At 45.5% G+C, this 15,150-nt stretch overlaps 1 protein-coding gene across 1 annotated transcript in view; it reads left to right on the top strand.

The window, feature by feature from the left end:
- Positions 1 to 15,150, top strand: part of DNAH3 (dynein axonemal heavy chain 3) — a 191,524-nt gene that overhangs the window by 13,166 nt on the left and 163,208 nt on the right. The window contains exons 6-10 of the mRNA XM_055136793.1: positions 64 to 253; positions 4,279 to 4,474; positions 8,345 to 8,470; positions 9,902 to 10,097; positions 12,651 to 12,830. Of these exons, the coding sequence (XP_054992768.1) occupies positions 64 to 253; positions 4,279 to 4,474; positions 8,345 to 8,470; positions 9,902 to 10,097; positions 12,651 to 12,830 (888 nt within the window). The remainder of the gene's footprint in view (positions 1 to 63; positions 254 to 4,278; positions 4,475 to 8,344; positions 8,471 to 9,901; positions 10,098 to 12,650; positions 12,831 to 15,150) is intronic.

The raw sequence follows: 15,150 nt of genomic DNA, 5'->3' as shown, positions 1-15,150 counted from the left end.
GTGAGCAGGTGGTCACACTTAGCTAACCGTGCTCGTTTCTTGCGTGTGCTTTGTGTATGGAAGAGGTACTATTACTATTTGACCCACGGAATCTCAAAAGACATGATTGCTTCGGAGGAAGAGCAAGTGATGGTGCGGATTTCGAAGCTGATTTCTAATGCACTGCTGGCGAATCCTGCGCTGGAGCCTCTGATGCTGGTCCTCACAGAAGAGAAGGAACGCGGCTACTACTTTAGCCTCATGAAAAGCATCGGTAAGGCTGAGTGTAAGTGGGACCAGGGAGTTCCGCGTGGAGGGCACGTGTTTTCCTCTAAGTCCATGGTCCCTCTGAGAATGCCCAAAATGTCATTTAACTTTAGTTTTCCATCCACTCCCTGTATCCCCCCCTCCCCCCGCCTGCCCCATTCCATCCATGTCTAAAACAACACTTCCCCCTAAAAAAATTTTTAAAAAAAAACAGGGGCTGGAGCGATAGCACAGCGGGTAGGGCGTTTGCCTTGCATGCGGCAAACCCAGATTCGATTCCCAGCATCCCATATGTTCCCCCGAGCTCCGCCAGGAGTAATTCCTGAGTGCACAAGCCAGGAGTTACCCCTGTGCATCGCCAGGTGGGACCCAAAATGCAAAAATAAATAAATAAATAAATAGATAGATAGATAGATAAACCAACACTTCCCACAGTTTAATGTGCATCCATGTAACCCAAGGATCTTGTTAAAAGCCAGCTGGGAACCAGAGATGTGATCAGTGGTGGAATACTTTGCCTTGCGTGTATAAGACCCTGATTAGGGAGGGATCCTATCTAAGTTTCTTCACTTTCAACTGACTCCCAGGTGCCACAAATGCCTTTCACCTCACAACAACACCGTGAGGAGAAAGGACCCCTGCAAACTTGATTTACTATTAAAAAAATTTTTTTACATTAGTACCAATATTATTGTTTTATACTTGCTGTGCTGGGCTGGAGTGATAGCACAGCGGGTAAGGCGTTTGCCTTGCATGTGGCTGACCAGGGTTTGATTTCTCTGTCCCTCTTGGGGAGCCCGGCAAGCTATTGAGAGTATCCTGCCCACACGGCAGAGCCTCGAAAGCTCCCCATGGTGTATTCGATATGCCAAAAACAGTAAAAACAAGTCTCACTATGGAGACGTTACTGGTGCCCACTCGAGTAAATCCATTAACAATAGGACGGATGACAGTGCTACAGTGTTACAGTGCTACTTGCTGCACTGCTACACAGTGTCACCCCAGAGTGCCAAGATCCCTCCACTTTATCCCCTCTCTGTGCTCTGTGTACAGGCTAGATCATCTGCTATTTGGCCTTTTCTTTCAGACTCACTCCGCATTGCCTGACTTCCTCCAAATCTATCCGAGTTGCAGCATGCTACAATATTCCATCTTCTCTCATAGTTGGGTAGTATTCCATCATGTATATATGCCACAATATTTTCATCTGCTCATCTGTGGTTGGCGCTTGGGCTGCTTCCAGATCTTGGTTATTGTAAATAATGCTGAGATGAACATAAGTGTGCATATGTTCTTTCAGATTGTTTTTGTGTTCTTAGAGGAGACGGCCAGGAGTGAATATGTAGGGTCATGTTTGAAGTTCTATGCTTAACTTTTTTAGAAGTCTCTAAATCATTTCCCAAAGAGCGGAACCAGTCAGCTGTGTCACCAGTTTGTTCCTTTTTCACTACATTCCCCCAAAGCACTTAATGTTATTCAGACTTTTTTTTATATAGACCATTCTCAGGTCTGAGATGATTTTAAAAAAAATTTTAAATGAATCACCGTGAGATACAGATACAGACTTACAAACTTCTGTGATTATGTTTCACTCATACACTGATCGAGTAACCATCTCTCCACCAGTGCCCGTTCTTCACCACCTATGTTCCCGGTATCCCTCCCCCCCCCCACCCTGCCTCTGTGGCCGGTACATTCCCTTTTACTGTCTCTCTCCTTTTGGGTGTTATGGTTTGCAATATGGGTACTAAGAGGCCATCATGTTCGGCCCATGTAAAAAACTATGCCAGGGGCTGACGGGGGGAAAGACCCGGCAGCTCTCCCCGTCAACCACCCTTGGGTACGGGGGTTCGGTCCCGGGCCGCTCACCCAGCCTGTGCGGCCCAGTCCATGGGGCAGACGGAGGAGGAAAATGAGGGCCAAGCTGGTTGATGGATCAGTTGCCATTTATTTCATTCACTCCAGTCTCTCTCTGCTTCTCTCCCACTCTCAATCTCGCCCCCCAACCCACTCTTCCAGCCTTGTTAAATACCCCAGCATGAGGGGGTTGGGGCTTACACATAGGTGTGGTCCCAATCAATAGGGGTAAAGTGCTTTCCCTTTAGGGGATGCTGCTTTTAGGACAGATTCTCCTTCAGCAGGACCATCCACCCAAGGGTGGAATCCCATGAGTGTGTTTCTCCTCTCCTAGTCCAGCAAACATATAAGCATTCATAGTATTAATTATTTTGTATGGACACAGTAAGAAATGCATTAAGCTTATAGAATTGCTCTCCTGGGGCCATCTCTATCTCAGACTACAGTGCTCAGGCCAGATTAGTCTTTCCTATCCCTAGCAGGGTCCTAGTCTCATCGTTACTTTTGGATCCTGACAGCATTTGTCCACGATCAAGCTCTTACCTATAGTTGAGAATTAGGCACTTTGCCAGGCCCATCTCCATGCCAGGGTAGCATATAACTCACTACTTGCCCTGGGTCTGTCCCGTCCCTCGTCGGGACCCTGCTTTTGGGGTGCTAGGAACTGAGGGCAACTGAGGCTTCAGTCGAGAAAGAAGATGCCCGGGAATGAATAATATTCAAAGACAATATTATGCTTTTGCAACTTGGGACTTAATTGGCTTTGAATACTGTTTGAAAATTGTCTATACAAAAGAGACATTGCTTTAAAGTAAATTATTCAAAAGACACAAGGAGAGGAGAAAGGCAATATTAACTTACAATATAAGTTCAGTGTCCTAGAAAGATCTGACCTTACAAATTAACAGTCTGATTAGGGGGAAAAGTTGATTAACTGTTTGGGGAAGAGAGCATAGAGAAGTGGTTACAGATAGACAAAGGAATGGGAGTGACTCGGGAGCACCTTGATGGGTGTGACCGGGATAAACCTAAACTCCTTGTGGCTATGTTATCCTACAGGCCCATAGTCTACTTTCAGCACACATCTTCCAACCTGAGAGAACCATCCAAGCATCATTTACTTGGTGGACCCTTCTCTATCTCAGCTGCCTTTTCTCCCAGGATATGAGGTTGGCTTCCAAGCCAAGGAGCGATCCTCCTGGCCCTTATCTCTATTATCCCTGGGTGTTAGTCTCCCATTGTGTTACTTTATATTTAAAAAATGAATGCAGTCATTCTGTGTCTGGAAAAAACCCGAGTGCCCGAGAACAGATGACTGGTACATCTACACAATGGAATACTATGCAGCTGTAAAAGAAGATGAAGTCATGAAATTTGCATATAAGTGGATCAACATGGAGAGTATTATGCTAAATGAGATAATTCAGAGAGAGAGAGGGACAGACATAGAATGAGGTGATATTTCATTGTCATTTTGATATGTATTTCCCGTCATCGGCAATGATAAACATTTTCCCATGTGCTTGTTGGCCATCTTTATAGCTTCTCTGAGGATAACAGTGTCTTTCTAAGTGAAAAGTCTATTCCTATCAGCACCTACAGCTGCATTTTGACTTTGGACATTATGAAAATGACAGGATTTTGTTGAGAAGGTCTTGGTGACTGAGTCCCACTGTGTAATAATGCTAACTAACAACAGTAATGGTCGTGGTAGGGATGTGGGACCCTAGATGAACATTGAGTCACCTCTGGAACTGGCATGTAGCCTGTGGGGAAGAAGCCTGTTCCCGGGATGGTTTTTCTTCCCCTGGGGTCCTCTAGAGGTTCCCTAGGAGGCCCCGTGCCCCTTCCTCCTGGGGAGTGAGCACTGAGCCACTGGCTTCTCCTTCAGCATCCTGATCCCTCATCATAGTCCTCGCTGAAGGAAGTACCTCAGAGAATTTCAGAATCCTTTACTATGAGGTATCTTTAGAAAGAAAACACACCACAAAGTGGAACTTCTACCAAATAAGTTATCCTTGAGGGATCCCAATGACCCATTGGATAGAGAATATTTCTGAGTGAAAATGGGCAGAGAGTTTTTTTACATTCTAAGCATTTTTTTACATTCTAAGCAAAGTCAAGGATGTCCAAAGTTTCTTCCTAATAACAAGGCATTTGCCCTCTTGGTTACAGTTGATTACATTCTCATGGACCCCCTGGAAAGAGACAGACTCTTCATCAAGTGTATCCCTCGCTCGTTTCCTCAGCGGGTGATCCGGGCCCCTGTGCCCTGGCATGAGGTTTACAAGAACATGAAGAAATGGAACGAGGAGCATTTGCATGCAGTGAACCCCATGATGCTCAAACTGAAGGAGCTGTGGTTTGCAGAGTAAGACAACTTGCCTTCCAGTTTTCTTTATTGCCTTCCCTTCGTGTTTTTTTTTCCCTCTTTTGTTCTGTTTGCTTGGTTTTTTGTTTGTTTGTTTGTTTGTTTGTAGGCTACACCCAGTGGTGCTCAGGACTTCCTCCTGACTCTGCACTCAGGGATCACTCCTGGCAGAGTCAGGGGACAATAGGAGGTGCTGGAGATTGAACCTGGGTCGGCCACATGCAAGGCAACCACCAGCCTGCTGTACTACCACTCCAGCCCCTTCTTTCTTTATTGCTTCCACACACTGCACACAGAGAGTAATCTTGCTCAAAAGAGTAGTGACAGGAACTCCAGGCCCACAAAGTGCATGGGACCTGTATATGAGAACTTGTCAAGCAGGTAAAAGTAGGTGCCCTGCTCCCCTCCCCCCCCGCCCCGCCCCGCACCCTCTGTCAGAACTGTGTCCAGCATGGCTGCAGACCCTTTATAAGGGCACAGCCTGCCCGGGTCCACATCTTAACTCTGCTGCTTCATAAATCACATGACGACATTGTCACATCGTCTCTCTATGCTTTTAAATTAGGGATAATGAGTTTCGTCTTCATAGGATTGATGGGAGACATCAATAACTTAGTTCATGCAAAGTATTTCAAACAGGCCCTGCTGTAAGTACCTGGTCGTCGTTAGCCAGCCATTATTACCTCCTTTCTGACCTGTGTCACACTGAATTATAAAATCTTGGCTTAGGAGCTTGCCTCTCCTTCACCTGTGAGGAGTTAGAGGTTGGGGCTTTACTTCTTTGAGTCACTCAGTGCCAGCACAGGATGATGAGCAGTGACCCCAGTTAGATCCTACAGAGAACCACTCCAGGAATCCGGACGAGATGCATCGTTTGCTATTTTTCTAAATTGAATTAGAATTCACAGACCATAAAATTCACCCTTTTAAAAATGTGCAAGTCAAATCATGGTGTTTCAAAATTATATACTGATATATAAATAAAAATAAAACCAAAGCCCATTGATCAGTTTGAGGATATTCACAAAACGATGCAATTCATACTACTACTACCTTAAGAATAGAAATCTACACTTACTGTTGCTGTTGCTGTCGGCTCAGGAGCCGAACCCTGCAGTATACAGAGGTCACTTGTGCACCTGTGCTCAGGGTGACTTTCTGGTTCACCACAAGAAACGGGTGCATTTGGGGCTGGAGCGCTAGCACAGTGGGTAGGGCGTTTGCCTTGCACGCGGCAAACCCGGGTTCGATTCCCAGCATCCCATATGGTCCCCTGAGCACCGCCAGGAGTAATTCCTAAGTGCAAAGCCAGAAGGAACCCCTGTGCATCGCCAGGTGTGACCCGAAAACAAAAACAAAAAAGAAACGGGTGCATTTTTTCACTCGCTAATTTATCTTTTGACATTAAAGCTCATGTATCAGATTTTAAACAGCACAAGAGAGAAAACAAACATGTGCTTGGGTTGAAGGTGCTTTGCTTCCCCGGCATCCAGACTGCTAAGACATTTGTTTTTCCCTTGTTTCCTCACACACTTCCCACACAGCCGCCAGCTCCTGCCACGAGCTCGGCTTTGCTTTGGTGCCCCAGAGACAGCGGCGAGTCACCCGGGGAAGGGGTGATGAAAAGCAAATCGCGGGCACGTTGGAGGGCGGTGGGTGCTCTGGAAAGAAAAGTTAACCCAGTTGTGCTAAGGAATGTGGTTTGGGTGAGGTTGGACTAAAGGTCTCAAGTTTTTCAGTCACTTTGGTTTGAATCTGGAAATCCTCCCACCTAACCCTGTAAGCAGCAGAGCCCTCACTTGCTCTGGGCCCCTGGGACAGGGCATCACTGTATCACTGTCATCCCCTTGTTCGTCGATTTACTCGAGCGGGCACCAGTAACGTCTCTATGCCTCCCAGCACTGAGACTTTAGCAGTCTCTCCTTACTCATCTTTCCCAACGATTGGAGGCTCTCTCAGGGTCAGGGGAATGAGACCTATCGTTACTGTTTTTGGCATAATGAATACGCCACAGGTAGCTTGCCAGGCTCTGCCCGTGACAGTGTGATACTCTCCATAGCTTGCTGTGCTCTCCGAGAGGTCACTGTCACTGTCAATGTCACCCCGTTGCTCATCGATTTCTTCAAGCGGGCACCAGTAACGTCTCTCAATGTGAGACTTATTGTTATAGTTTTTGGCATATCCAATACTCACGGGTAGCTTGCCAGACTGCCGAGCAGGCGCGATACTCTCGGTAGCTTGCCGGGCTCTACGAGAGGGGCGGAGGAATCGAACACGGGTCGGCCGCATGAAAGGCGAATGCCCTACTGCTGTGCTATCGCTCCAGCCCCCTCCGAGAGGTATACATATATATGTACATATAGGCTGCACAAACATGCATGAGTGCCTCAGGTAGCCTTTACTATGAAGGTGACATCTGAGTTAAAGACGAGAGCCTGAGGGCCAGAGAGATAGAACAGTGGGTAGGACACTGGTCTTGCACATCGCCAATCCTGGATCAATCTAATCATGGTTCCCTGAACACCACCAGGAATGATTCTCTGAGCTCAGTGCCAGGAGTAAGCCCTGAGTTCCACCAGATGTGGCCCCCAAACAAACAAACAAACAAGAGACTGGGTCCTGAGGTGCTGGGGGAACAAAATTTGCTGACAGTGGAAAAAGACTGTAAAATACTCAACCGCTGTGTGTTGGGGCAGCTTGGGAGGAGCAGCAAGGAAAGATATGTGTGCTTGGAGCTGAGTGGTGGGGAGGGTGATGGGGAGCACTCAGAGAGGCATGGGGAGCACAGGGAGCAAGGGGGAAGACCAGGCTGCTTCAAGCCTGATAGGTCCACATGTAGACTGAGTTTTACTCCCAAATGGGGAAGTCACTGGCAGGGTGCCAGTGAAATAAAACTATCTGACTTAAATTTATCCCAGATTCCCTGGGTATTGGGGAAATGTCACCTCTTCCCTGGCTGGTCTTTCTTCATCCACATAGGAGTCACGGGACTGACAGTCTGGTTCTGAGGTGGGGAAGAGGTGGGTCTATACACCAATGTTGGGGGGCTTTAGACCAAAGCAGCCCTCCAAGATGTCTTCCGGGACTTCCCCAGAGGCCACTTTGGGTGGAATCCTGGTCCCCCGGGTCTTCACTCTTGTAAAGAACTTTGATTTGTTCACTTGCTCACCCAAATGTCAGCTAATAAAATACCAAGTTGGTACCAAGGTTGCTTTCCCCAGATGGGTTACTCGGAGCATGGCACGTAGGAAGGTTCTGCTTTTTTTGGAGGGGTGAAGGTCACACAGGGGTTACTCCTGGTTCTGCACTCAGGAATTACCCCTGGTGGTGCTCAGGGGACCCTATGGGATGTTGGGAATTGAAACCTGGATTGGCTGCGTGCAAGGCAAATGCCCTACCCGCTGTGCTATTGCTCCAGCCTCAGCCCCATAGGAAGGTTCTGGAAATGACTACTAAGTTGATTCTTTCATCTCCTTTTTTTTTTTTTTTTGCTTTTTGGGTCACACCTGGTAGTGCACTGGGGTTACTCCTGGCTGTGTACTCAGGAACCACCCCTGGCAGTGCTCAGGGGACCATATGGGATGCTGGGATTCGAACCCGGGTTGGCCATGTGCAAGGCAAATGCCCTACGCGCTGTGCTATCACTCCAGCCCCATCATCTCCTATTTTCAAGAGTCCTTTTGGACTATCCACTCTCATCAGACTCCAGTTCTGCCCCATCCCCCCGCCCCCTCCCCCACCCACCAGATAGAATTAGCTTTTATCCATTTGTTTCCTGCCACTGAGAGCAGGTGCCCTTGAAGCAGTCCTGTAGAGTTTGGTAGCAAGCAGCTTCTCGGCTGAGGACATTTCTGCCTCTCTTTCTGGCAGGTTTAAAGATCTCAGGTTTGTTCGCACAGCGGAATTACTGGCAGGAAAGTTGCCTCTGCAGCCTCACGAGTACCAAGAAGTGATTGAGAGACACTGTCTGGAAGCGCATCAGATTCTTCTCAACAAGTCAGTAGCTGGCCCCAGTCTCCGAAAGGCTAAAAAGTCCATGAAGGGAAAACTGGTTTCCAGCCCGGGGATTGCACCGTTGCCCTACTTTCCACTGATGACTTGCTCCATCTTCCCCCACCCCCGGTTCCATTCCCCAGCAGTCTCAGGTTCTTTCAGAAACTCTGAATTGCAGGAGTTTCTGAAACTTCCACTCCCTTTCTCTGAAACCCTGAAGATCTTCCCAGATTATAAGACACTACTATCTAGACTATAAAACTCTTTTTTTTTTGTCATTGAAGTTTTTGTGTTTAATTAATTTATTTTTAGTTTTTTGGTCACACCTAGGGGTTACTCCTGGTTCTGCACTCAGGAATCACTCCTAGCAGTGCTCGGTGGACCATATGGGATGTTGGGTCAGCAGCATGCAAGGCAAATGCCCTCCCCACTGCACTATTGCTCGGACCCCACAAGACACTATATTTGAATGACTCCTATTCAGGTGGTTCAGACAAGCCACTACAAGTTTCCAAGATAAGAGGGTTCCAGTCACTTAGACAATTTCTTAGCAAATGTCTGCAAGATTTTTTAATATTAAAAAGAGATGAAAATTCTAATGTTTCTATTACCACATTAAAAATCCATAATGTAAAAAAGAAAGAAAAAAAGAGAAAAAAAATTTAAAAAAGAAAAAATACTATATGTAATTTTTTGTAATATTTGTAAAATATGTAATATTTTTGTAACATTTTGTAAAATATGTAATAACTCACGCAAAGTAGCTGCTCAGTAAATCTAGTCATTACCTCTACAACTTTGACTATTATTAGTAGTGGTTTTCTACTAGCAATCAGAAAAGAGATGTGACTGGATGACAAGGCCAGTGATTTCCACTGGGAATTAGAACTTGGAGCAAGTAAGAAGAAAGGAACAATGAGGCATCCATACCATCTATGAATATCTACATTTCTCTATTATCTTCTAAGCAGCCACTGCTATATGGACTATCTCTTCCTTAGTTTTCTTCCCTTTCTCCTTTTTCTCTCATGAAGTCTGAGTCAGAGGATAAGCCTCTGCCAGGGAGAGCAGTTAGAACATTCCAGTTCCTTATAACTCTGCAACCCAATAACAATACCTTATACCCCTGCAAATCCCTGTTTATAATCAACAGTCCATACACACTTTTACCAGGACATGCCACCGACATCTTCTGCTCATTTGGATACTGGTGATGGAAAGATAGAGTCTTCATTTAATTAAATCTTCTTGCTTTTTATTTCCAAGGAAAGGGGTGTTAACAACTGAGGTAGCCTGGGATCTAAAATGATGAATTTGCAAAGCTGCTTAGTGGAAAATGAGCCATTGGCTTTATCATCAAGGGCAGGAGGATGGCTCATGGGATTTGTCAGAGCTTAGACAAGGTTTTACTTGGATGCTTTTGTGTCTTTACAGATGGATCCCAGCATGTACACAGATCTTTACTTCACAGAAGCACCATTGGGTCCATTTTGCTCCCAGGAGCGAATATGAGCCCTCCCGGGGCATTGAAGAATATTTTGCTTCTGTTGCATCCTTCATGGCACTCCAACTTAGAGAGATGGTCATTAAGTCTCTTGAGGACCTTGTTTCCTTTTTCATGATGCATAAGGTTTGTAGGCACTGGAAAGTAGGCCCTTTTAGATGGAAGCTAACCCAGAGAATCGGGATTCCCTTATGGAATTCTTCACCTGAGATAATAGACATCTACTAAATTGGTAAAAATCAAAACAAAACAAAACAAAAACATTAAAATAGGAGCCAGAGCAATTGTACAGGGGTTCAGATGCTCAGATGCTTTGCCTTGCACACGACTGACCTGGGTTTGATCCCCAGCACCCCACATGGTCCCCCATGATTCCCCCAGGGTATGAAATCCTTCCAAAACAAACTATCTATAAAAGTAGAAAATAGTTGGGGCTGGAGTGATAGTACAGTGGGTAGGGTGTTTGTCTTGCACGCGGCTGACCCAGGTTCGATTCCCAGCATCCCATATGGTCCCCCGAGCACTGCCAGTGGTAATTCCTGAGTGCAGAGCCAGGAATAACCCCTGTGCATTATTAGGTGTGATCCCAAAAGCAAAAAAAAAAAAGTTAAGAAAATCGAAGGGATCAGATGGTCTTGCTCAGATGGTTAGTATTAAAGAGCAAAGAAAGGCATTAGACAATCCCCAATGCAAATAAACCTTGAGACAGCATCAGTAGAGCAGGGAAGTGAGGGGTGAGTGAGGTAGAAGGAAGCAGCCCAACCAGGGAATACTGGTGGAAAGATCTTGAAACACTGCTGGAGAGACTGGTGCAGTAGCTCTGCAAGTATAAAATAGCCACCAGTGCTACTATGAACTATGGTACCTCGATTTTAAGAATAATTCCGTTGTTCATAGATTTGCTCGAGTGGGCACCACTAACATCTCCACTGTGAGACTTGTTGTTACTGTTTTTGGCATATGGAATACACCACAGGTAGCTTGCCAGGCTCTGCCATTCAGGCGGGATACTCTTGGTAGCTTGCCAAGCTCTCTGAGAGGGATGGGGAATCGAACCTGGGTCAGCTGCATGCAAGGCAAATGCCCTACTGGCTGTACTATTGCTCTAGCCCTAGAATAAGTTACTTGGACAAATATCTTATAGCTGTCCTAATTTACTTAGACACTAAAGTTTATGGAAATCTAGTTGTATTGGTAGATTGTGTTGAGAATTAGAAATTTCTCCACATGTGGTCTGGAGAGACAGTTTAGCAAGTAAGGCACTTTCTTTGCATGAGGTTAATCCAGGTTCAATTCCCATCACCACATCTGATCCTCCAAGGCCTGCCAAGAGTGATCTCTGAGCACAGAGTCAGGAAGTAATCCCTGAACATAGCTGAGTATGGTCTCAAAACCAAAAGAAAAACAAAACTAAAAATATCTCCTCATCAATATATCTGTTATGGATAGGTTGTCATCTTGAATGTCTAAATTTTACTATTATGTTAATTAGCAATTGCATTTGAGATACACAGATAATATGCCTTTGGGGACAGTCTACAAATTTTTATTTGAGTACCTACTATGTGCTAAATGATGGTTTAAAAAATATTTTGAAGGCAATTCAGACACAGATACTTCCCTTGGTCTAGAGAAAATAAGATATGCAAACATACTTCAAAGAGAGAAAGAAAAAAGAAGGAAAAAAGAAAGAATGAAAGGATGAAAGAAAGAAAATAGCTTGGAAGTTGGAAATATAGAAGTACAGAAGTGGAAGAAATGATACATTCTTAAGGCTTGGGGTCACTTCCCAGAAAGAAAGGAGTTTGGGCTGAATTTTGAAGGACGGAAAGGGCTTAGAAATAATACATCATGTTAATTGCTCATTATTTACAATAGCCAAGAGCTAGAAACAACCTAAGTGCCCACTAGCAGATAACTGCATAAAGAAGGTGAATATTACTAAGCAATTAAAAAAGATGAGATCTTGCCATTTCAGTTACATGGATTTAAGGCAGTAGTTTTCAATTGCCAGTCTGCCTATAGAAATTTCTTACTGGTCCACAAAAAAAGCTGTTGCTTAACATATTACATTTGGTTTTTGTAGCAATGCTGCTAAATGTATATATATATATCATTATTATTACAAATAATGCTTTTGTTTCTGCCTTATTGGATTGTGGAATAATTCTATTTTCACTGGTCTTGGATGAAAAAAGGTGAAACACCACTGATCTAGAGGGTATTATGCAAAAATGGAATAAAGTCAAACAGAGCAAACCACTTATGTGAATTTGTTTATATGTGGTACATAAAGAAAGAAGAGAGTCAAATGAACTAAATATAAAAACTGTAAGATCAAATTATTGATCATAGAAATGTAGGCTTGGATTTTTAGTGATCCGAATAGTTTAATTTTGTATAAGTGGACATTAATTTATAATGGCACACACCCATAGTAGAATGTTATCTGATTTAAAATGAAAAAAAATAAAAGAGAGGACTATCCAAGCAAAGTAAAAAATGCCAAATCTAAGTTTTGTTGAAGAGTTAGAGGGTGAACAGTTAGAAGATGAATAGTCTGTTACTCAGCCTTGCCTTCTCTGGTGCCCTGCTGTACTAGGAATGGATTAGGATTCACTCTCTTGATTTTGGAAGACCACATTTTCTGATAATTTGTTATATTGTTATCTCTTGAAGGATGGGAATGATTTTGAAGAGCCCTACAAAGAGATGAAATTCTTTATGCCCCAGCTAATCATGATCAAGCTTGAAGTTGAAGAACCAAATATTGTCTTTAACCCTACTTTTGATAACTGCTGGCAGTTAATACATAACTCTTTCTTGGAAATTATTAAGCAATCCACGGGGATCCCCAAGGTATAGTATTTACCTATTGGTTTGTATTTTTATTTTTGTTTGGGGACCACACTTGGCTGTGCTCAGGGCTTACTCCTGGCTCTGTGCTTAGACACCTCCTTTCCCCCTCCCCTCCTCTTCCCCCCTCTTCCCCACTTCCTTGCATCTTGGATGTTGGATGCTCTTATATACTCTCATCTCTTTATAATCTTGCACATAAAAAGCACAAGATTAGAATTGGTGGTTGTGGGGCTGGAGCAATAGCACAGCGGGTAGGGCATTTGCCTTGCACACGGCCAACCCAGGTTCAATTCTCAGCATCCCATAGGGTCCCCTGAGCACCGCCAGGAGTAATTCCTAAGTGCAGAGCCAGAAGTAACCCCTGTGCATTGCCGCATGTGACCCAAAGAGCCAAAAAAATAAAAATAGAATTGGTGTTTGTAAGGAAACATGTGAAGCCAGAAACTCCAGTTGATTTCACCAGAGAACTCTAAATTTGGGGTTTTGAACCCAATTAAGCCTAGCTAACAAGAAAACTGGGTATGTGATGGGTGTGGCGGGTGGGGAGAAACAGCAGGAGGCTCTCTTACATTCAGTATCCCAAGGAAGGAAGTGAAAGAGAAGACCCTGTAATTTGGACTCGGGGACAAATAAAGTGCAGAGCATTCGAATCCTCCATCACTGCCGTTGATCAGTGTTGCTTGTGCGCAGCTGGGCTGGGGCAACCCAGGACTCTTGTGGATGCTGCTGCAAACAGCCCAGCAGGAGCTTTGGTGGCTCATAGTGCTCAGGAGACGGGTCACAGGTGACAGCTTGTAACCTGTGAAAGCTGGACCCAGGAGCATGCCGGTGCCTTTTTCCAGACTGTCAGTGAAAGCAGCCCAGGCTCAGAACTCTCCACATGGGCATGCCCACAGACCGGACCCTCAGACTCACTCAGAATTGGGTGGTGAAGACTGAAGTGAAGAGTTCCTCAGGCAGAACATCTTAAGCAAGTTTACCAGGGACAGACGCTCCTCCTATCTCTCACCAGTCCTGCTTCCTTTATGGTTAAACATGGGTGTTAGGGGCTGGAGAAATAGTGCAGTGGGTAGGGGGCACTTGCCTTGCAAGTGGCTAACCTGGGTTTGCACTCTGTATAGCCGCCCTGGGCTCCAACAGGAGTGATCCCTGAGCTCTGTGCATTGCTGGGTGTGGCTCAAAACGGAAGGAAAGAAGGAGGGAGGGAGGGAAAGAAGGAGGGAGGGAAGGAAGGAAGGAAGGAAGGAAGGAAGGAAGGAAGGAAGGAAGGAAGGAAGGGAGGGAGGGAGGGAGGGAGGGAGGGAGGGAGAGAGGGAGGGAGGGAGGGGAAGGGGACAGGGAAAGGGGAGGGGGAGGGGAGGGGAAGGGAAGGAGGGAGAGAGGGAGGGAGAGAGGACTAAAATGGCAGGCAGGAAGGAAGGAAGGAAGGAAGGAAGGAAGGAAGGAAGGAAGGAAGGAAGGAAGGAAGGAAGGAAGGAAGGAGGGAAGGAGGGAGGGAGGGAGGGAGGGAGGGTGGGAGGGAGGAAGGAAACCAAAGAAACATGGATACTCTAATAGTGACTGAGATTAACATGGGTGAAGGAGAAAATAAAATGAAGCTGGGTAGACTAAGAATAGGGTTTTTCAAAACAAAAAATCCGAAGCAAACTTGGTTTCTTATTCTTCTTTTGGGGGTCACATCCAGCTGTTCTCAGGGCTTACTCCTGGCTCTGTGCACAGGAATCACTCTCAGAGTTGGTGCCAGGGATTGAACAGTGTGCAAGGCGACTGTCCTCCATTGTGCTGTGTCCCCAGCCCCTAAAAGCCCCTGTATTATCTCCTCAGTCCCCAAGGCCGAGTTTGTCAGCATTAGCAGCCCTGTCTGCGTGCTTCCAGGATCAGAAGTAGAGGTTGGTACATGACTGAAAGGGAACTACTTGACGGTTCTCTCCCTGGTGGGAGCGCTCTCTCAGAGTGCCAGCAAAGTGCCAGCATCATAGTTACAGGCAGGTGTAAAGGTCGAGTGATGAACCCAAAGATCTGGGAATCAGAGAGCCAGGGGATGAGCAGAAAACAACATATGACCCAAAAGAGCACTGTTACTTGAGACTCCTCAGCTCACGGTTACTTAAAGGCTGCAGGGCCCAGGGGAAAGAAGCACCAATGCAACAGAAGAGGTTTGCTTCTCCTTTTGATTGAAGACTCCTCAAGAAACAACTCAGTGATCTTGCCCACATGTCATCCGTTGCATGACCTGGATAGACCAGATGTAATGCCCTAATCCAGGTTCAGACTGTGAGCTTTACGCAGGGAGCCTACCATCCACTGAGGGTCCAGGGGG

Source organism: Sorex araneus, chromosome 4, assembly GCF_027595985.1.
Source record: "Sorex araneus isolate mSorAra2 chromosome 4, mSorAra2.pri, whole genome shotgun sequence".
NCBI classification, from domain to species: domain Eukaryota; kingdom Metazoa; phylum Chordata; class Mammalia; order Eulipotyphla; family Soricidae; genus Sorex; species Sorex araneus.
This window is presented reverse-complemented; position numbering and strand designations above follow the sequence as displayed.